This window comes from Scatophagus argus, chromosome 15 (genome assembly GCF_020382885.2).
Source record: "Scatophagus argus isolate fScaArg1 chromosome 15, fScaArg1.pri, whole genome shotgun sequence".
Classification (NCBI taxonomy): Eukaryota; Metazoa; Chordata; class Actinopteri; family Scatophagidae; genus Scatophagus; species Scatophagus argus.
The window spans coordinates 16191127-16214844 of NC_058507.1; the positions used below are offsets into that span (position 1 = coordinate 16191127).

The window sequence follows — 23718 nt, forward strand, 5'->3', positions numbered from 1 at the left end:
TTACAGTCGTCACCTTTTGTTAACGTTTGGAGAATAATGAAGCATACTTGTCAGCTTTATTCTGAGTCTACTTTGCTGTTTCTGCGTGTTGTGTTCAAGTATAGGCTGATAGAAGCGACCCCAGGGAGCCAGAATACACGAACTTATCATCATGGGTCCCATCTATTGAATAATGCAGGCCGTTAAAGTAACCCTGGCTCTACATATAGTGCAGCAGCCTGTCCCTATCCAGCCATCCAGAAGGCAGAGGTGTGTGGGTGTTGGGGGGAAGGCCTCGTGACACATGCTGTGCAGACTGCAGGGCACGTGTGCAGCCAAGCAGCTGCAGCAACTCGCTACACCTTCGTTTTCACCCTCTAGAGTCACAAGCAGATTCTCAGCAGTGAAGAAGCTGTTTGTGTTTATCTGTCATGCCTCACAGTTCTGTGGCTGTGTTGGGTTTTGTCAAGACGGTCTACATGACCAAAAACAAAAGACTCATTTAAAATGGAAGTCACACCTGTCAACTACAAAATCCCAGTGTATATTTCTGCTGTTCAGCCAAACAGTACAGCAAGTGTTTGCTCTTGTATTGATGTATAGGCAAACATGTTAATAAATAATCTGATGTGGAACTTAAGTAACATCCAAGTGATTTGTTGTGTTTTTCTGTTTAATTTTCATTGATTTCAGTTAGTACAAATTCAGGCATGTTTTCTTACGCAAAGTGCTGACCCAGCAGTAAATGTAGTTGCTTGCTGTCATGTTGCAGGGTGAATTTTTCAGGAGGACTTTCTCAGGCAGAACTGCCTTCCTTCCCAATATCAGAAAGGTGGACAGTTGAAAGTCTTTGTGCTTTTTTTTGATAGAGAAAACTCTGACAGTTGAAGTCTGCTCAAGTTTGAGACTCACATTTATTATTCAACACAGAAAAAAATGTCTTCTCTGGGTTCTGTAAAACTGTTGTCTTTGGAAAAACTGCTTCACCACCCTGACCCCATTGTTCAGAAAGGATTAGATAATCTCTTGTTTTGAATGTTATTATTCCCAATTAAGATCAAACCCAGATATTTGTGGAAAAGATTAGTTTTTTTTTATTTGAGCATACACAAGTAAGCATACACCATATCCTTCATAATAGAAGTTGTGTAACCTTGTGCATAAGAGTTAAACCATGCTAGCCCTCATTAAGCAATGACTGCTGTACACTTCATACAATGAATATAAACATAACACTAATAAAGCAGTTCATTTTTCTAAATCATGCTGCTTTGAGAATTTCATTGCTGTATTTCAAGAACCCGAAATTGAATAGTCCAATTTCTCTGTAATATCATAATGACGCATTTGAGTTTCCAGACATGTCATACAAAATACACATTAGTGAATTTGTTTGTTATCTCATTGTAAATTATTTCTGCTATCGAGCACATAGCATTTTTCAGGCACTGGATACTTTGGGCCTGTTGCTAAAATAAAGTTCTATGTTAAGAGCGGTTTGTCACCACAGCTGAAGTGGAATGTTGAGTTCTTACAGTCGACACCAGTAATCGAGAGGAATAAAAATCTTTTCATCTGTGATTGGTAGTTTAACTGGTTCTAATCAGAAACACCACTAGTGGCTGACTGTCCTTATGGCTAGAGACAACTTGAATACAAATAATCAGTTCCTTAAGCTGTTGGAGCGGTTAGGTTGGTGGATGACTAACAGAACAAACTTCACTGCGCTCCAACAGATATAAAATGTGTGGGTTCTGATAAAGATGCCCAACTGTCTTCAATATGGTCAGACCAACTTCCATGTAAAATCAAAGAAGACATGTATTAGAGTGAGGCAGCTGATTACCAGCACTGCGTAGAGAGCTCACCTAAAGACATTACTGTTATGCAGACCCTGAAAGGAATAGTTTTAGTTTTGTGGCAAGAAATTAACAAGATGGTTGACCTCACTCTCGTATGTACACTATGTAGCTGGCGCTAGCAGTCGGTTAACTCAGTGGCACCAACAAAGGGAGAAAGGCTAGCCTGGCTCTGCTCAAATCACAGTTTCCAGTAAGCAACTGTTGGCTCTAGCTTCATGTACTTTGCACATGTGTGAGTGCTATCGGTCATCTAAAGCTCTTCAAAAAAGTGAACAAATGTACTTCCCTCAGTCAAACCATTCCCTTTACAGTAAAACTGGACAACAACCTGTCACAGAAGTGGATGTTCACAACAACCCACATTTAAATCAGTAATAAGGAATACAGTGTGTACAGTGGCAACAAAGAGGACAGTAACTTGGGGTTTAGAATGCAGAATGCAGTTTTGAATTAACTTTATTCAGTCAAACCTCTAACAGCTTCAAAAGTAAACTTCTGATTTTGCTTGCTTTTACGTATGTAAGCAACCGAAGAGGAGGAATGTAAATTAAAAAAACAATTCCACTGGGAATACTGTTGAGAAAATATAGACCTGGGCAAAAGGGAGACAATCCTCATTATTCATTGTGGTGTGGATAGATGCCTATTGATTGTAGAGCCAGCTACTGGTGCAGTGTTCTTGCTCCTTCGGGTCGCTGACGTTTTCGCTGAAATGCTGATCGCTCTGTGTAACGTAGCAGAACGCTGTTTCAGTGCTTCACCACGCTTGTCCTGGCAATAGCTTAAATGTCTGCGTTAATCAATCATAGGGGCCCCTGCGACTGACTTTCCACTCTTATTAAGGGTGGAAATAGTGGGAGAGTGAGGTAGGGAGTGATAGAAGCCTGCCTTTGCATCAGTCACCATTCCACCCATTCTGCTCAACTGTAACCTTCACTGCTCTCTCTTCCAGCACGCATGTATTTGTAAGTTGACAATAAATGACTGGCCATAGTACTGCAGACTGTGATGAAATCCTGCATGTCACTACAGTTTTCCAGTTGCTGAATGGCTCTCAACCTTCCAACCTTAAAATATCCTGCACTTTTAAATCATTTCGTTTCCTCTTAAAATGAGTCTTTTCTTATTGCACATGAACAGCACAATGACATAATGTAATAGAAATATATAATAGTAGGGAAGTGTTGCCCATTCATGAAAGCATTGCATTAACCTAAAGTCTCACCTGTATTTTTGCCATTAGCGCTAACCTTTTACATTAGGAGTCTATACATTTTCCATGGTGTTCTTGTCATATTTCTTTAAAGGCTCTCTAAAATGACACCACCGAAATATAAAATATATTTACACATTAAATGCCTCAACTCAGTCTATGTCACCAGTCAGTCATATTTCCCTTTTTTTTCCTTTTTCCTTTTCCTTTTCTCACACACAGTCAAATATTATGTGAAAGCTAATGAATGTGACATAAAGATACGGGGCATTCTGTCTTATTAGATGAATAAGAAGATACAGTAATTGTTAAGGCAGCACTACTGAATTGGAATCAGCCCTCAGATACACCATTTGCTTTCTTAAAACATATTCCCTTAAACTATACGGTGCACAGTACCGTATGTTAACCCCACATCATTGTTTTTAGCCTCTTCAACATGGAGTCTCAGCACAGATGTTGACTGATAAGTGAGAAAAGTCTCGATAGAAGCCCTTATGTTGAGGATGTCATAAGGATGTTTCAGGGTTGAAGAATGCGCTCACAAAAAGTTTTTTTTTTTGTTCATGCTTACCATCTAAAGTTTTTACAACAGCGCTCAAAGACTGTCCTCTGACAGTGTAGGAGAGGGATCACCTGTAAATGAGGCTCAGGGTTAATTCCCACATATTCAATGTGCAGTTTGTTCATTTTTCTGAACATTGCATGCTGGCAGGTGAAGTTTTGGACAAAAACGTTTGAGTCCTTGCTTCCATGCTCCTCCAAAGGCTGTTATTGCTGATATAAGGGATCTCTTCAGTGTCTCTGCAGAGGAATGTCCACCTCCCCATAGAGGTCCATAGAGTTTTTAAGCTCATTAACTAGATGAATGCACTTCATAATGGCAGTTTTTCACCTCCCCAGAATGCTTTGAATTCATCCATCACCCTCAAAGAGAAAGACACGGGGAAATACTAAAGGGCTCATCCTAGATGTGGAATGTAACATTTCAACAATCTATAGCATTAAAGAAATTAGAGGACAAAAGCAAACATGACCAACGAGATGCCTTTCAATACGAGTGAATGAGTTTCCTTTGTTCTGACAAGACTGGGGGATGCAGCTCAGGCGGTCAGCCAAGTGATCCCGCTAAAGCTGCTCTGGCGTCGTCACAGCGCATGTAAGAAATGGCTCCTAAATTAGCCAGGTGGAGTCTGGACTCCCTGAGGGGGGGGGAAACAAGCTCGCCAGAATGACAACATTTCCCACAGGACGGCAAAGAGTTTTTGCCTGAGGTGGGCATCTAAAAAAAGAAAAGAAAAGAAAAGAAAAAACGGGGATACCAGAACCACAGAAGCATTCTGGTGGCACCTTATTAAAAGTCAGATAAGTAAAACTATAGTGAACTAACTTGAATGATGTATAGTGTTAACTTTCAAAAGTGCAGAAAGAAGGATGTGAAGAATGTAAATTGAAGAAGATGCAATTAAAGATATAAGTGGATGCATCTCAGTGTGACCCAGGAAATGTCCTGGTTTGTGGTTGTTGACTATGCACTGAAAGAAGAGGTGGCAAAGGGTGAGAGAGTGAAAACAAAAGGGTCTCTGGCTCTGCTCACGGGCTTTGGTCCCTGGGGTTGGTTTATCTACAGGCTCTCCACAGCTGGGACTGTTTGGCTCTGCTGCCCCATGGTACAGTAGTTATTGAGCACAGTGCAGCTGCTGAACTCTCACCACAGTCGTCCCAATGCAGACTCCACTCTCCGGCAGGACAGGCTGTGCCCGGCCCCCGCAGTCCCGCAGCTTCACTTCAGTGCCAGGCCCCGTGCCAAAGGAGAGTAGATGCCGCCGAGGGGCCCAGAGTCCTGGCCTCATCATGATAAGCAGATGGGCTTAAAAACGGGCCCACTTGTTTGTGAGAACACAAAGTCTTGGATAAAGAGAAGGCGTCCTGGCAGTCACACCTCGATGATGTTGACAGATGGCATCCTTTTGTTGTTGTTGTTGTTCTTGGGGAACTGTGGGAGGAAGGAGGAAGATGACAGATATGAGAGGGCTGAAGGACTCACAGGAATCATGCTATAAGCTTCTTCAGTGAGCATGAAGATGCCTCTGTACTCAGATGTTTTATTGATGTCTGTAACAAGAGAGTGAACTGAATAAAGATTTGTTTTGACTTTTGTTTTCTGCACTTTGAGCACAGGAAATGGATATGGTATGGGGCCTGAGTGTTATTAGAAGCCATGACGTGTGTTTGCCATTTGAATGTTGCAGAGTCATGCACATAATGGTGCCACGTTGAAGCGGTGTTTAGCTGAAATCTGAAGCTGACGTTCAGATGGCACTATGATTTTGCGTGAAGTGTCAGTGGAAAGAGACTAGAAGTGGCCGGGACAATTCACCTGCCCAGCGCCGCTGAGGGGGGAGGCGCCCTGGGGGGAGGAGGGGGTGATAGGTTATACCTTACTGCGCAACAGCCCCCCTGTTGGATGTTCAGGAGTGCTGCACTCTGAGGAGTTTTTGGCTTTGTCCTTGTTGTTGTTGGGCTCGTTGTCTTTGATGATGTCGTACTGGCGACAGAAGAGAGCGATCACACCTGGAAGGAGAAGGAGAAAGTGTTCAGCCATCTCTGGCTTTCCTCTGAATATCAATAGATTTACCTGCTTGTGTAAGCACCAGCAAGGGTTTTTTTGATTTTGAGACAGATTATAACAGAAATGCTATATGTGAAGGTGTCTGATCCCGGTTCAGTAAATTTTTGGGTCCTCACCTGCCCACATGATCAGCACCACCACGATGATGATGAGCTCTCCTGCCCTCAGCTGGGTAGTCTGGCCCACTTCTTCCATGGTTACTTCGTCTGGAGTCAGGGGGCAACATGTTTATCTGAATGTTAGTGGGAAGTGGATGACGATGACCAAAAATGTCAAATTTTGTATTCTAATTGAAAAACAGTGGACAATATGACTAGTTATTTGTCATTTATCACTGAATGAGACAAAGGAAATTTGTACATTTTCCATGTACATCCACTCTATTCATTTAAAAAATCCTATCATACTGCATAACTGGTCAATGTGCTGCTGATCTTCATCAGAACTCATAGTTAGCAGCAACATCCATCCATTTTCTATACCGCTTATCCATCAGGGGGAGCTGGAGCCAATCCCAGCTGACTATGGGCGAGAGGCGGGGTTGACCCTGCACTGGTCGCCAGTCAATCGCAGGGCCAACACACAAAGACAGACAACCACACACTCTCACACTCACACCTAGGGGCAATGTAGAATAGCCAGTTAACCTAATGTGCATGGCACAGGGAGAACATGCAAACTCCACATAGAAGGGCCCAGACCGGGATTCGAACCTGGAACCCTCTTGCTATGAGGCGACAGTGCTAACCACTGCACCACTGTGCCGCCCTAGCAGCAACATTTTCAGTCAAAGTTTCTCTTCATCTTGGTGATATGACAGTATTTTCCATTCACCCACTTTTTAAGAAGGCCTTTGCTGTGCTAAATTTTGAATAATTTCCACTTTACAGACATAAAGATTTTCATCAAGGTGGGAGACTTTCTGAGTCTTGAGGGCAAGTTGTAGTTTGGAAAACAAGGAGATACAAGGAGAGCCAAACAGCAAAATTATAGAACTTATCAGCAAAATGTGCATTTTCCCTTAGTCAAATGACTGACACTTCAAGTGCACTGAGCTCAAAAGCAAATAAGTCAGCACCAGTATGTTTGTGCAGTGCAGGCCTCTTGTAATAAGAATTGCCAGCCTGCCGTATCACAGAACAAGCACTCAAGCACTCACAACTTTGCATCAACACCATTTCCTCAGGGATAAAACGGCTGACAGATCAAGGTGTTGTGATCACAGCGGAGGTTTGTAATTTCAATAACTTTAAAAATTGTGAAACGTTTGATACAAAATTCAGATATGAAATGGTAAACGACTTATTTTGGGCATTTCTTCCTCTTCTGGTAGTTCAGAGACTGAGAGATGATCATTAGGGGGAGGAGGGAGCACAAAAATGGGGGAGGTTTCTGTTGTTTTTCCTTTTACTGCAGTAGCAGTCCGACTTTTGATGGGGCAGGGCTCTTTTACTTTATTGTTTTGTCATCACCAGTTTAGATTTTTATTTCAGCCTTTCCTTGTGAGACTAATTAAATAAAAAGATCAAATGTTTGCCAATTAAGGTTGTAGTGGTGGAAGAAGTGTTCAGATTGTCTACTTAAATCAAAGAGTCAATACCACACTGTGAAAGTGCAGGATTTACACTGCAAGTCCTTCTGTAAACATATGTAAGTATTATCAACAAAAGGTACTTAAGGTATGAAAAGTAAAAGTACTCAGAGTGTAATACACAAACAGTGTTACTGGCTTAAGTAGCAGGATTTTAACACATTAGGGAACACTTCAGCTTTCAAGTTATCACAAACATTTGAAATAAGCTCATTTGGAAATATGCAGTTTTTACTGGTCAGGAAGAGTATGCAAAATTGTTATCTGACAAGTAGCTAGTGACTAAAGCAAACCGAGGTAGTAAATAGAAAAATATTTCCTTCTGAGATCAAGTGGATTATAACTATAAAGTTGCATTAATAGACATACCTCAAAGGAAGTACCTCAAAGGTGTGCATAAGTCCTGCAAGAGAATTTCATTCTGCCACTGGGGTTGCTCTATAACATATGCAGAGGGCCAAGTTATTTTCCCCTCTCTAACTTACACTGGCATTATGAAGTAAAAAGACCTAAAAGTTGCAGTTCTAGTCCAGCATTTTATTTTTTTTACTTTTTCCTCAACACTCTGCCATTTTAAGTTATTGCCTTTGCGTCTGCTATAGTAGTAGTTACGCACTAATGTGGATAAGGTGGAGAGTTCCCTTCTGTTTCTCCTTATTTCCACGGAGATGGTTTTAAGTCATCTTTTTACTCTCAACTCCTGTTTATTGCAGCTCCTATGAGGATAAGAGTCTTTTCTCTGCCTTTTGCTTTCCACCTTCTCAGAGCACGTTGGTGTAGACAGGGATGACTGAACTATACTGCTCTGTCATTTTAACCATTTGGGGTTTCACTGACATACTCTTTTATTTTGCACAGTTGCAGTTCAAGGTCTATATTCTTAACTCTTGAGATCTTGAACTTCGTCACTTAGCGACTGAGGGTTGGTATCTTACCTCTTGAATAGTCTTTGAACTGAGTGCTTTCGCTCATTCAAACTACAGTCTGTACTGGCACTTGTCGACTAGTCCTCTCCTGTTGAGATTATGTCTCAAATTACAGGTGCAGAAAAGTATAGGAAAGGAGCTGTAGCACAGGTGTTGATAAGATCCTTGCATCCTGCAGCAAGAAAAGATGATTTTCTAAAGGCCGACTTCATGAAAGCAGCATTTAAACGCAGGCAGATACATACATGAGCAGCTATAGAGATGTGTTTCGAGTGATCACTAATAGGCCTGATTCCATGAAAGCCTGCAGAAGTCAAAAGATCACAAAGAAGCAGAACATGAAGAGAATGTTTAAGGCTTTGTCTAGGTCACTGGGGATCCTCGTGATGAGAGCGTGATGAAGGTACAAAGAAAAAGTTAATCATAACAGTCAGGATCGACTCACATCAGTCGCAATAAAACTCTTTCATCACTTTTGAAGCATTCAGGAGACATCAGAAGCATCAAAGAGAGAAGTGAGCTTGCACATGCAACAGTCTGCCTGTAGATGCCTGCGGGTTTCTATCAAACGAAGCAATGCATAGTAACTTTCTCTTGCAGACTGTTGTGGAAGAGACACTTCTGTCCTTTTATTAGATGCCGTGGGTGACATTTGGAGGGCCCAGGGTGGCAGGAACCCCACGCTCCAGTAGCCTTTAGCAACAAGCAATTCTGTGGATCGATTGGCCTCTGTTGCCCAGTATTAACTAATCAAAGCACAACAGCCCAAGGCACCTGACACTGTGGCCAGCTAACCTCACTGGCACTAACTGGTCAGCTGTAACGCCTCTCATACATGCTGACCATTTGCTAGATCGGGCTGTGGGTTTTAGGAATACACTTTCAAAGTGTGTTGGATTGCCACTTTAATCCAAACAGAAACATTTAAACATGATGTAATGAATGATGATTATTGCATGTTTCTCTCTCTCTCTCTTCCATCCTCTCTGTCCTGTCTACCTTTTCTTCCCCCCCTTCACCCAGCCGACTCCCTTGTGAGCCCGGTCCTGCTCAAGGTTTCTTCCTGTTAAAAGGGAGATTTTCCTTGCCACTGCCTGATTGCTCGGGGGTTCAGGCTCTGGGTTTTTGTAAAGCACCTAGAGACAATTTTGACTGTATTTTGTGCTTTATAAATAAAATTGAATTGAATTGAATTTTTTGGGGAGTTATGTGGCATAACTCTTTCTTTGGTGAACAATTGCAGGATGCAATACAAGATACAAGACTGGAACCTACTGTCAGAGACTGTATCTAGCAACCTATACTATAGGTGGAGTAAAGTACAGAAGGAGTGAGCAGCAGGGTCACAAACTGAATTTCAAATAGCTTCTAAAATCCCTCCGCCTCCTTTTCAGTTCTCCGGTTGTCCATTTTAAACAGCTGTATGTGACAGAGTTTCTCTACATGATGTTTAAAGTGTTTTCTATTCCACCAGGATTAAATTGTTAGGTTGTTGTAAAGTTCATGTACTTCTGAATTTTCCTTATCCTCAAAATGGTCAATTTTAAAGAGAAAAATATTAGTATGTCTTTTGCATCCTATCACAAATTTCCCCACTGTGGCACAAAGTGTTTTTGGGAAAACAGTAGAATTTAATTGTCTGGTGCTCACTGACATGCTCTGTGACTTCGCCCTCCTTTTCTCCTCAGACCCTCTCTGTTCTCCCCTCCTGTCTTTCTCTGATACATTATCTCTCCCTCCTGCTTTGTGCACCGGTTGTGTTTTTTCCTCTCTCTCTCTCTCTCTCTCTCTCTCACTCACTCACTCACTTCCTTTGATCTCCCGAAGCTTAAACCCATTCTAAAAGAGGAAATTAGAAGAGACATGGAATAATCCAGCATTTTGGGCTCATCCTTTCCACTAAGATCAGCAGATAGGGCAGAACAGAATGGCTGAGTAGTCGAGCGGGGATGGCGAAAACCTCCCTTTTCTTCCAGGGATGGTCGCCTGTCATATCAAGACAATGGAACAGCAGCTGTAGGGTGACACTCTTTCTCCCACACTTTCTACCCTGTGCAATTATCTGCAGTAAGACAGTCTGTGCCTCTCTTTATGCCTCATTTTCAGTGTCAATCCTTCACACTACCTACACAACCCATTTCCAAACGTTTGGGTTTGTTGTCCCCTTAATGAAAGGTGAGCTTAGAAATGATTTATCAGTTCAGCATAACAATATTGTCACCTCAGTTTACACTCATGTGTTACTATTTATATTAATGGCAATTTGTAAAATGATGAGCAGGTAAGGTCACACCGAATCATTGCTTTGATCTCTAAAGAAGGTCCGAATCAGTGAAAATCAGTGATCAATGATCAGTAATCACTTTGCAGCTGTTTGTTTTTGGCTACTTAGTTGGGGGGAAAAAATAATGGAAACCATGTAAAATAAAGCCTTTCAGTATAAAAGCCTAACATTTCCTGGTGGATTCAAACAGATGACTCGCACTTATGAAAAATGAGCTAACATTCACTCTGACACTGGGGTGGTCCTAAATCTTAACTACACTAATTTTCCACTGCATTACAAAATGTTAACTTGAAGAACATCTGCTCATCTGTCATCAGAGGGTTTCACTGTTTCAACTTAGCTAATTAAACAGACATCCTTGAGCAAGCGGTGCAAATGGGCCAGGGAGAAAGATGTGTGGTGTTGTCCTAAACTGTGAAGCTGTTGTTGAGTGTGAGTGAAGGATGATGAATCAGACGTGCTCTCTGGGGAGATTTGCTTTGTGAAACGTGTGCATGGTGGGAAATGTGTGGAGCAGCGGGGAAGTCTTCTTTGCTGTGAATAGGCGCTCATTCGATGTGTGAGCGTGTGTGTATATGAAGATCTTACATTTTTGGAGAAAAGGCTGAGTGAGCTGATGCACTGTGTTCCTTCCTTCCAAACAAAACAAGCAAGCAAACATTTATGGGGGCATCTACTGCATTCAGTAACCTGACTTGAAAAGCTTGAAGGCTGCCCTCTGCTGGATTTAAATGAATAATTGAACATTTTGGGTAATGTGCTTATTTGCTTTCTCACTATAAGTTAGATGAGAAGAATGATCCCACTCACACATGAAGCTATTACCATCAGCTAGATAACTTAGCTTAGCATAAAGACAAGAAACAGGTGGAAACAACTATCCTGGCTCTGCCTAACGATAACAAAATCCACCTTAAAGCATCTCTAGAGATCATTAACGCCTTGTGTCACATTTTTTAATGTGCACAAAAACCAAAGCGTGAAAAACATTTTAGGCACTGTATTTTCTTGGCCAAGAAAGTCTGGGAGACCCCAGGGGTCACTTTTTTAACACTAATTGTACACACTGAACAAACAAGATAGAAACTATAGATAGAAACAAGATTTAAAACTTACTGCTAGTAAAATTATGTTTAAAGGTGCAGATAAGTGGATTTTGTGGGATTTTTAAGGACAGAGTTCGGTGTTTCCAGTCCGTATGCTAAGCTGAATCAGCTAGCTGCTAGCAGTAGCTTAGTGTACAGACATGAGAGTGGTTCCAGTCTTCTCATTCAGCCTTTGGCAAGAACACAAATGTCAAACCTTTGCTGAGGAGAGTTTGATTTTCCCGTGTCACCATCTCTTATTAAAAAATGAATTACCGCTCTTACCACATCTCTTTGTTTACCTGAGCGTGTGTTTGTCGTTATGAGGCACTTCTGCTCATGTCTGTGCATTGTGAATGAGCTGGAGTCACTTTTCTGTTTTCACAGCTTTTGAAAACAGCAGGACAGAGAGTTATAACTGCAGCTTCAGGGAAATGATGATGTGCCGCCATACAGAAGGATGAAAACGGAAAAAGAATCACTTGTTCATCTGGATCCTGTGCAGTTATTGATTTCTGTAAATTCTTCCCCTTGCAGAAACAACACACAGACAACACTTCCTGTGCTAATTAAGCCTCAGTAGTGAGAGGAGCATTTCTTTACTGCTCTACGATTGTATTTGTATTCAACATGTCTCTGCCAGCCCACTTGCCAACATAAAAGAAGTTCAGACTCCTGCCTAAGTATTATGGCAGCTCACATGACAGATGAATGTTAACGAGAGGACGAATATATGGAACAGGGCTTTAACACATTGATTCTCCACCCCTCACAGCTCTGACTACCTCTCTGTGTCTGATAAATGCGTTTCCTCATTTTTTTTATTGTGTAGTTATGCTGGGTGCATACACGATGCAGCCTGGTGATGCATGTCAATACACAGTGAAGTATACACCCGTGTGGTCAGCAGGGGTGAGCTTCAGAAGCACTCTGTAGTGAAATTTAATTTCACGCTTTGTGTGTCTATTGATTTTCATTGGTCTTTAGACAAAATCAGTCAAGATATTGTCAAAAGGCCAAGTCCCCTCAGCGCTGGCTCTCTTGAAAAGGATAGAAACACAGTAAGAAAATGTGCAGATCTTGTGAGTGGAAATGTCGGATGACTGAGCAAGCGTTCACATTTATGTGTGAGTGTGTTTTCGCTTGCCGCTTTACCTTTACTCTTAGAGGCTTGAGTCTCGGCCTCCTTCGGTGTTCGGAAGCGCAAGGGTTCGCTCAACGGGCTTGTCCCAGACATGCTGATGGACTGGACATGCACAATGTAGTCTGTCTCTTCCTCCAAGTCCCATAATGCACAGGATCGTGTGGTGGTGTTGACTTCCTGGATGAATCGAAGCATGCGCACGTCTTTTTTCTGTTGGAGTATGACATGGAAGAGGATGATGAACGTACAGCAGGAGGACAGATGCCTCACCCAGGGGCAGTGGTAAAAGAAAGTGGTATCAATCTTCGCAAAGAAAGCAGTTAAGTATATTTCCCAAATAATATTTATCAAAACCGTCCTTAAGTACTGTGAAATTACAAATAGCATAATTACGGCAGCAGGTACAGTAAGATGAGGGGGAATCAGTATATTGTACCAACAATAATCACAGTACTGACAGATGTACTGTATATTTCTGCTGCTACTTTATTTGCTTTTTTTGGAAATAATACAATGTCATGTATGTGTACTTTCCCTTTCAGAACATCACAGTTCTACACCATATCTACTTCCTGCACACACACACACCTCAGTACCACTGTGACAAAGTGACCCACACTGACCCTGCAGCTGTCCTTTCAATTATGTTACTGCCAGCTGCTGTCAATGAGTTTGTGTCTGTGTGTACCGGTATTTGTGTCCATAAAGTCGGCAGCTTGCAAAGTGATGTAGTTATTGTCTGCATGTGTGAGTTTGTTTGTTTATGCGAGCACGATGGCAGCAGATAATATCCTTTTCCTCCCCTTTCACAGAGCTGTCGGAGTCTGCTGCTGTCAAACAGGAGACAGCAAGTCCAAAAGGATCCAGCAACCTGTGGTAATTCCCATAATGCACACTGACTCTGAGCAGGGCAACAACAACATGACGAGAAGTGGACTTGGCAGGAAACAACCAGTGATGAACCGCAACTTAATTCAATAAGTGTGTGTGGTTGCATGTGATTATACTTACACTATATAGACAAAAGTATTAGGACACACCTCTTGAATTCAGTTGCAACAGGCTGGAGACTCTGAGGCCTCCTTGTCGAACCCCACAAATGCTCCACTGCATGAATGACAACGCCCCCACACACACAGAAACACTCAAAAAACCCGTGGAAAGCCTTCCCAGAAGAGCGGCGGCTGCCACAGCGGCAAAGGGGCGACCAACTCCACATGTGTCACACATACGGGTCACACATAAAACGCTATTTCACAAGAGTCCAGTCCACATATAATGGTCATTATATAAAACACCCAATACTTTTGTCTATATAATCCATATATTGTTGTGTCTGTGCTGTCTGTGTGTGTAGCTCACCTGTTGTGTGATGGCAAAGCCAATGACGGGGTCTCCCTCGGGGATGTCCCACGTCACCACCGCAGAGTTTGCTTTCACTGCTTTGATGGTCACATTGACAGGAGGTGACAAGCTATCTGCAAACAAAGAGACAGACAGAGAGAGAGAAAGAGAGAGAAAAGCTTGTTTTGTCTCCTGCTGTATGAGGCAAATATGTTTAGCTGATGTTTAGCTTAAAGCACAGCTGTGCCTCAGTACGCCTCAGGGAGAAGCTAACGTAACTGAAGTCTCTTAGTTCTGTTAATAACTAATTTGTGATGCTTGCCGGGAATGTTTGCAACTCAACAAAACTTAAAATGTAGAGTTTCTGAGGCTTTGGCTTTTTGTTTTGTGAATTTTCCATTGTGGATCATCTCTCAGAAGTCAACTTCTGAAATTCAATGAAATGCTAACCAATTGCTCCATACTGGGCTCTGGATTTGTGGTTTTCTTTTTGTCGCTCAGTCTGCCTGTCTAATGATTCTAATGACCACTGAGATTTCGAACACCGAACAACTTTTTGAAAAAGCTCCCATTTCTGTTCTTTATACAGTTTACCCCAAAATCAAAGTGAACATTACTGCAGTATTTTAAACGGGGCTTTTTCATGCCTCACAAAATACAGCGTATTGAATGTACAAACAACAAGGATGATGCCAGAATACATACTTTCTCCCATTAAAATAGTGAGAGAAATCCTAGCAAATAAAACTGAAAAGTACAGATCTGAATATTGACTCTAACTCAACTCAGCCATTCAAATCTTAATTTTACTTTTATGTGTTGGAAGACCTCCTGGTGGTGCCCAAAGCTACATAGAAATATGGCTTCATTAAATGATATCTGTCTCACTTTAATGGAAACTGTTGAGGCCGGTTCATAACTGAACATTATAATTCTCTCAGCGGTGACTACGAGAAGTCCTCATTAAATTCCACTGCTGACATTTTCCTGGAAGTGCACAGTGACTGACCTGTTTCAGTATTTTTAAAAGATGTTGTGAGGGTCTGGATGAGAATGACACAGAACAGAGTAATGATTTGGTTTCATTATAGAGAAATTTCTGTCTGTGTGCATGTGTTCATGTGTACTTTTGCAGGCTCAGCTTCTGCTGAATCAACTTGTCTAATTACTGTATGTTGCGCGCGCACACACACACACACACACACACACACCCCTCATGATGGGAGTTTGTCTGCACAAGCTGAAGAGAATCAGTTTGCTTTAAATAAGTCTGACATGGACTTTTCTTTGATAGTCCTTCTGAATGTTTTCTTTTCCCATAAAAATCATTTTTGTGGAAAATGCGTAAACCATAAGGGGCAGCTCTGAGTGTCAGCTCCATGACATCGTTGCCTTGCACTACAGATGTAACAACACACTGAAAGTCTGTTCATACCATTAACATCTGACGTGGGTGAGCCGATCACATGTGGTCAAGTTCGGTATGGAATTATTATACGCCTCCACATACGTCTCAAGGGACAGACACAATGGAAAGGAAAAAAGTGACTGTAGAACCTTTGCTGACTACATTTCACGCTTCCAGTTTTACGTTTCTCATTCTTAAGTTTCTCATAACTCAAGAACTCACAAAATATTTTTTAAGGAAGTCTGGTGACTTTTCCTAGAAGACACAACTTGTATTGATCACTGTTTATTGTACTTGAAAAATGTGAGATGTTTAGCTTCAGTAACATGTTTCACAGATTTTGTGTAAATGTTGAAATAAGTTGAATCAGTGTGCTCAAACAGCTGCTGAATGCTGCCAGGTGAGACGCACTTCAGAGCAGAGTCAGATCAGGCTCTCATAGTCGACATTTTGTGGCACAAAAATGCGACTGAGCACCGTGGAGTTCGAAATGGATCATAATTTCATGTAAATCTAATCAGTCATGACTTACAGGGTGTAGCCTTTGTTATGCCTGAGGATCTAATTAAACTTTATTCCGCTGTGTGAACTGTCAGAGGTCTGAACTGCTGCCTGAAGGTGTCGGCATGATTTTCTAAAGGAAGAAGATTATCAATGTATAAAATCAATTGATCTGAAGGCATATGAATGAAAAATCATATCCTAAACTAAGTTCAGTCTGATTTTAATGTCTAATTGAGGACATTCATTCACTCAGTTAGACATTTTTTATTTATTTTTCCGTTTGCATATTTCACTTTCATTTACAAAATTATTTGCTTGAAAAAAAAAAAAAAAAAAAAAGCTGTCCACACCACACCAGTCGGTGTCAACACAAATCATTTCTGAAGTTCAATTTACTGTGCACTTTATCGAGTAATTTATTGAAGATATGGTTTGAAATTTTATAAAATATATGTATTTGCTTTCTTGCGGAGAGTTAGATGAGAGCTACAGCCAGCAGTCTGTTAGCTTAGCACAGCATAAAGACTGGCAACATCTCATCTCCTGGCAAGTTTCCAAAATGTTCAACTAGCAGAGAATGGGACAGTGGAGCTTTCTGACAGACACAGTTTGTCTTCATTCATCGCTTTTCTAATATTGTTCAACCATAAAGTCTGTGTGCTGTATCACACCGCACCATGAGAGGACTGTTGTTACACCTTGATACTGCAGTAGACAGCAATTCTTATGACCCCTCGAGGCCTCTTGGGATTGATTGGTATTTGCAGCGTGAAGCAGAATGGAGACGGATGAATAAAGACAAGGATGAGTGGTAACGCCAAGTGATGTGACTCTTCTGTCTTTAACGGGATATAAATCTCATTCAGCCGACCAAAAATCCAGTCAATCAGTTATTGAATAGGCTAACGCCCCTCGACGGGTACAAATCACACAGCTGGTAATTACAGGATGATGGGCTACTGTAGCACACTGACATTCTGCACTTTGAGAGACAGCACACCATATCCAAGCAGGGCCGAGCAGTGTTACGTTTCCACCCGCCTGCTGCCGACATTTTGATGAATGGACCGACAAACAGCAGATGACAGGAAGGAGACCTGATGCATCTCTTCATCAGCGTGGACTCAGATTTTTGAAGTGGCTTTACTTATGTTTAGCTGTTTGTTTGACGTTTCCTGAGAAGCCTGGCGAAGGGGGCTGATTTCACAGAAGAGGTTATAACTCATTATCTCCTGGTTGGTGCTTTTACTCTCCAAACACACCATGACCTAATGTTCCTCAGAGAAACACTAAGCTCTTGTGACTATGACCTACGCAATTTCTTTGTTTGCACACACTGACATGTACAAAAAGGCGTCCTCTCTCTGATAACTTGCTATGACACTTCCATAGGCTGACAGATAAGTAACTAAGTAAGCACATTTACTCGAAGACTGTACTTAGGTAACTGTGCTTTACTTTAGTTTTTATACATGTTAATGCTTCAGTTTTAATATTCCTGCAATATAACTGGCTGTCTGTTAAACTGATACTTTCACTTTTGATACTTAGAGTGCATTCTAAACAAACATTTTTATACTTTCAGTGAAATTTTGAGAACTTTAAGGAACATGTAACTGAATATTTCTTAATTGTAGAGTCACTACTTCTACTTCAGTAAAAAATACTCCTTTCACCACAGCTGACTGGGCAGGTTTTGGTGATACCCTCCTGCATTATCAACACTATGTGGACCCACATGAAACAATCCAGTTAATGTTAATTAATGCACTACTCCTTAACACACAGACCGACACAAACAGAACAGTCAAAGGATGTTTACTCTAATATTACAGTGGGATGGTCACTATGTGGTCACCAGGGTTGGTGAAGTTCCTTGAGTACTGTAATCAGTGACTTACTACACATCACTAGTTGACAAAGGAACTGAATATTTATGCTTTCAATTTATGCTAAAATCACTTGAAATGGAACTCTCATTTTAAGGCAACCTCTGTCTAGTTGTTCACTTCCAATAACAGCTCTCAAATGTTCTAAACCAAATGGCTAAACTTGCCAGAACTCCATACAGATTAGGTGTGAAAGAAACCTTAGTCCTGCATATGAATTAAGCTCAAAATACACAGGATTCTGTCTCCCATAATTCAGCCTGATAGCATCTCTCTGATAGACCTTCACTGTCTGATAAAAGCCTGCATCTTTAAACTCTGTACACAGTGTGTAATACAGGCTCTTGAATTTGATAGTCTCTAAATCAAATCTGAGATAACCTTGATGACATCACCATGCCATCATCAAGGACAAAGGAAGAAGCCATTATACAACTGTTTTCTTAGTCGGAGCAGTGCTTTTTTTGAAAAGTTAAATGCACAGTATGCAACTTCAGCCATTATGGGTTTCTCAATCCAACTCGATCAAAACAAAAGACCTGGTTTGATGATTGATGAAGTAATGTGGGATCATGGGAGTTGTTGTCTTCATTGTTAAACAACCAGCATCGCTGATGAAAATCTCTCTGACATGAGTCGTTCAGGGGCAAGGTAACGCCTTAAACTTTTACTCACATTACACTGAGTCACATTCGCTGACTTGCTCTCTGACTTTGACCTGGAAGTTACCCCACACAGAAAGAAAATATATGAACATTTATGTTTTTTATCTATGCCACATATATTTTCCATATACAGCATATATGTCCATATATGTGTACATATAGTTGAAAGACATATATGTGGGTGGCCAATTTCAAATATGTGCACATATGTTGGAAAATATATGTGGCATAGATCAAAAACATATATATTTTCTTTCCATGTGGGACTGTACAGTGAAAAAGGTGTAAACATCATGATGCACCAACAGCGCGGCTCTGCTGTTGCATCATGTACATCTGTCCATCCAGTCTGATAAGCTGGAAGACTAAGTCTCCATTTTCAGGGGACTGAATAAAGTACAGGCATTAGGTCGTTTGATTATTTAATCTTATTCCACTTCCTGTTACAGATATGAGATGTAGTTGAAAGCTACAAAAATGTAGGAATTGGACCTCTAAATCTGTTATGTTATGCATAGTGTTTTCAAGGTCTAGAATGAACGTCCTTACTGAACAACATACTTCTGTTTTGTCAAGCACATGGGGATATTGTTTAAAATGTTCTTTATCACACACTGGTGGGAATAAATGACAACACTACGATCTTAGGTTGCATAAAATATTCTAAAGTCCACTTACTGTAATGAACTCATGTTGTTAGGCCGTGATGTAGCACAATTCCAGCAAAAAAGAGGAAAAACTTTGATGAATGTAAACAGCGGCCAGCTGCATGGAGACACCAGGACCAGCCGAGGTCTTTGGCTTTGCTTCCACGTCGGAAATGAGACAAATCTCAGCCCGTCGTTTGCTTTTACCGAAGCGATCATGTGAACGACTCTGTCAGTTAACGACACGGCACGTTTGCGCCATGTTTTAACTTGTTTAAACAAAACAACAGAACACAAGAGCAGCGTCACGCGTGCAGCCGCCGTAAAACGCACACCGCAAAGCCCACAATACATTGCGGTTTTCCCACTCCGCTACGTCACACTTTCGAGCCCTGTAGCCTTCTCAGCCGGCTGTCTCGGTTCGGCTTTATGAGTCGGTAGTTCGCCCGTCGCCGCAGTATGGATCGAGTTGATGATGGATGATAAAGTGAGGCCACTTTAAAAATGACTGTAAAACAATCAAAAGCTATTGTCTTATACATTGAATTTTCTTCTACAAACCTCAATCTGCATTGAATTAAAATAAGTACAACCACAAATACATTTTGTTTGAACATACATGCACATTACATCGTTTGCAAATAAAGTGAGATATAGGCATTATGTATGAATATGCACCTGACTGTTGCATATATGTGACTATATATGAGTCATATATGGCACATATATTTCCTATATATCCACATACATTCACATATATGACCCTAAATATGGCATATATGCAACATATATTCTGCATATACCCTGCATGTATTTGGATATATGTTCACATACTTCCTTTCCGTGTGGGACGGTGACAGGCAGCCAAAGGAAACATGCTGTTACCTTGAGCAAAACTGTAAAATTGGTGAACTCCCTCTCTAAAGGGCTTGAATAGAGAGTGAAAGAAGAGAAGAAAAAGCAAGGGCTGAGCTAACAAAATTTTGACTTTTAACATGATTTCTAATGGATACGTGACAATAGAATCAGTCCAGTCTGATCTGTGAGAATCTCCCTGTGAGGCGCTGTACCTCACACCTCATGTTTTTAAATCCTATATGCTTTCATAACCCTAGAATTTTGCACAGTCTATTCATTTTAAATAAAACCTTTAAATTACTGATCTTGGAGTGAGTGCTTTCTCTTTGCTCCTGAGAATGGAGCAGCCTTCTGAAATACCCTTTGAAATGAGAAATTCTTCTCCCACTGGATGATCTCAAAATAATGACATCTCATTGCACTATATAGTGTAGTAGAGCTCTTTTGTTTTCTCCTTCCCTTACTGTATGCTGACTGCCTGTTGGAATCTGTAAGTGAATTAAGGTCTCTCTTGGAAAACCGGCTTTGATCTCTCGGAGACACAGAGATTAAATGTAAGTAAATGATAAAAAAAGATGATAGCATTTAAATTGCATAATGTTGAAGGAGCAATTTAACAAAACGACATGCTCTCATTTTTTATTTATTCCTCTGCAAAATAAACCTGAAGCTCCCTTTGAGTGTCCTCATGTCTCACTGCTAGTGATCACTTTTTGTCTGTTTTTATCCATCTTCTCTCCCCTGTAGGACTGAGCTACGCTGAGGGACAATGAGAGCAGACGTTGACCGTGACCGCATGCCTTAAATATCCACATGACATGAGAGTCGGCTCTAATGAAACACCAGACAGATGTCTTCATAAACTCACTCCCATCACAGGGGCACACATTCTGCCTCACTCTGAGAGATGGGGGTGACTTTGAGTCATGACGGATGTCTCTAGTGTGTGTGTGTGTGGGTGTGTGTGGGTGTGTGGGTGTGTGTCTTTGTTAGACCGATGATGATCAGAGTGACAGCTAGTTGTCTATCCCATGCTGAGGAGTGTAAAGGGTGACAGCTCCTTAATTTCCATGTTCATTAGAGAACTCACTGGGAGTGTGTGTGTGTGTGTGTGTGTGTGTGCATATGTGTGATTGAACAGTCATGGCCCATAAAACTTATCATTATTTCATGAACATCCTCCTCATCTCTCTGTCAGCCTCTGACAGACAGGATCTCCTCCCACACCTCCTCCAGGCCTGCTACCATCCCTCCCTCCTGACTCCTCCTCTGGATCTCTTTTCAGTTTGTTTTGTGTCCGCAGACTTCCCAAAGCTGGGTAAAGTGCAGTTGTTGCTTTCAAGGTAGTGAATTTTTGAGTGAATTTGCAGATGGGGAAACACAGCAGGTAATCACAAAGTGCTATTTTTGTTTGTTTTTTCCTTTACCAGATGTGTCATTCTCATTTTTTAATGCCATTGCCAGAGATCTGTAAATGGACTCTGTGTAATTTGTTTTCTTTACCACAATCATCGAGACTGCATTTACTCCTAGTATTAACATGTTGGTTCTGGATATCTTACATAAAAAATGAGTGTAAATGCAGGCAGAATACATTGAATGGGTTAGACCATACCTGCAGTTGGTTTGGCCTACACTACAATGTAATTTCAGTCAGGCGTAAAATGCAGCCTCTACAGTGTGCATTGTGTCCGGATACAGATCCATCCATCCATTTTCTATACCGCTTATCCGTCAGAGTCGCGGGGGAGCTGGAGCCTATCGCAGCTGACCACGGACGAGAGGCGGGGTACACCCTGGACTGGTCGCCAGTCAATCGCAGGGCCAACACACAACCACACACTCTCACCTAGGGGCAATTTAGTGTAGCAAATTAACCTAATGTGCATGTTTTTGGTATTGTGGGAGGAAGCCGGAGCACAGGGAGAACATGCAAACTCCACATAGAAGGGCCCAGACCGGGATTTGAACCTGGAACCCTCTTGGATACAGATAATACACGAATACCAGGTGAAGGTGGGGCTGAGGCAGGGATGAATTAACCCACCAGAGGGCCCCCAGGGGGAGAACGAGCTGTGAGTTTTCGTCTCTGTGCATACAACATTAAAACCACTGACAGGTGAAGTGAATAACATTAATAATTATTTACAATGAAATATTTTGTAACGTTCCTCCCTTCAGCAGCAGCCTGTCCCCAGCTGAACAATGCACCCTGTCACATTTTAAATAACAGCTCAGGAATGTCTCAAAACCCACAAAAACGCCCTACAAACTCCCCAGATCCCAAGCTGATAGAGGGTCTGTGGGACGCACTGTATTAAGTCCACCCTCCCACTAGGTCCCACTCTTAATTCACAGGAGCCAAAGGATCGAACATTGTGATGCTGGTGACCACAAAATGCCTGAAGAGGTCCTGTGTCCCTTCCCCTGATCAGATGGGGCTTCTGTGTATAATTAACTTTAAGGCCCCTGGTCTTTTCAGTTCATGTTGCCCTTTAGAGAAGACATTTAGATATTTGACAAATGTGTAAGTGTAACTAATAAAATTCATGTAGCACTTCAGGGTACACTTAAAGTGAACAAAGTCATCATTAATGATATTAATTATATTAATAATGCTGCTGAATTTCCGACTATGACAAGTCAAGGTCTGTTTGATTGTGTTTTTGGTAAAATTACCCAACTGCCTGAACTGAGGATAAGAGTAAATCCTCCAATGAGCAACCTGTGAGTGTCAGCTGAAACAGTCTGACACACACACACCTGAGCTGTAAAAGTGAGGGAGCATGAAAGTTAGCAGGGTGGTGTTCCAGCTTCCAAGGTAACAGTGGGAAGATATTACTGATTTGTATCACTGCATTACAGCTCTGCAAGCTTTCGAAATGCATCTCTCAGACTCATGGTCTGGTTCTGGTCCCTGTGATGCGAATGAGTTGGTTTGTAGGCTTGTAAACTAACATGAAAACTGCCTTTTATCAGCATCATATTCCACTGTTATCTGGCATTTTAGAGGCAGGCGTTGCTGTCTGTTACTTCCCGTTCCTTTCTCTGAATCCCTTTGGGGATCACTGTACGAATTCATGTTGAGCAACTTGAACCGCTTTAGCATGTAAACAGTCACAGTCACTTCACGTAGTGTGTAGTAACACACTATAAAGAAACACTTTGGAAATGGAAGAAATAAAACTTTGCGCTTCAACTGTAATGGCTACAAAGCGTGAGGCCATGGGGGAGTTAAATAAATTAGCACATTGATTAATGTGGCAATGTCCCACACCACAGATAACAACAGCGCAGGGGGAATTATGGCTGCTTGCAGTTTATTTCCCCAGCTAACATGTTTGTGAGTGTATGAGCTGCGGCTGTGCTGTGTTCTCAGGGGTTAATATGCATTCAGCTGGTGGGGACCCTGGCTCCCCTAACATTCATAGTTAATGTGCCATGATAGAGCCATCAGGATTTTGTGCTGATCTGGAGTTTGCCCTTGCGAGTGTCAGAGGAGACCTTGGCACACTCGCTCTCATCCTTGTAGATGCACATACACACACACACACACACCCATAAACCCGCTCAGGAGGTAAACATGAGATGTTAATGTGTTTCATTTATAAGCTCAAGCATCTGGTGAATAATTTAGAAGTGCTATCTAACCCATGTGTTTGCGTCAGAGTCACACTATAACGC

General features: G+C 41.6%; 1 protein-coding gene across 3 annotated transcripts; it reads right to left on the minus strand.

The window, feature by feature from the left end:
- Positions 1-2281: 2281 nt before the first annotated feature.
- On the minus strand, positions 2282-19495 carry fndc5a (fibronectin type III domain containing 5a). Of its 3 annotated transcripts, none has more exons than XR_006845439.1 (6): positions 19208-19494; positions 14082-14197; positions 12731-12929; positions 5803-5892; positions 5435-5628; positions 2282-5050 (listed from the first exon to the last, which is right to left on the minus strand). XR_006845439.1 is itself a non-coding variant. In XM_046413163.1 (6 exons), exons 3-6 carry the CDS (start codon positions 12912-12914, stop codon positions 4991-4993), a joined length of 468 nt encoding a protein of 155 aa, XP_046269119.1. In that variant the 5' UTR covers positions 12915-12929; positions 14082-14197; positions 19208-19495; the 3' UTR covers positions 2282-4990. The 3 variants fall into 3 exon arrangements, 2 of the variants coding, with proteins under 2 accessions (XP_046269119.1, XP_046269121.1); XM_046413163.1 differs by having other exon boundaries at positions 5495-5628; positions 19208-19495; XM_046413165.1 differs by lacking the exon at positions 19208-19494 and having other exon boundaries at positions 5495-5628; positions 14082-14313.
- Between the last annotated feature and the right edge of the window lie 4223 nt (positions 19496-23718).

Excerpts from the sequence above, each read along its gene's own strand:
- fndc5a (XM_046413163.1), bottom strand. The coding sequence starts at position 12,914 with ATGCTTCGATTCATCCAGGAAGTCAACACCACCACACGATCCTGTGCA. Across the intron at positions 5,893-12,730 it reads TCAAGCCTCTAAGAGTAAAG|ACGAAGTAACCATGGAAGAA; the intron begins GTAAAGCGGCAA and ends CCCTGACTCCAG. Across the intron at positions 5,051-5,494 it reads GGGGGCTGTTGCGCAGTAAG|TTCCCCAAGAACAACAACAA; the intron begins GTATAACCTATC and ends TTCCTCCCACAG.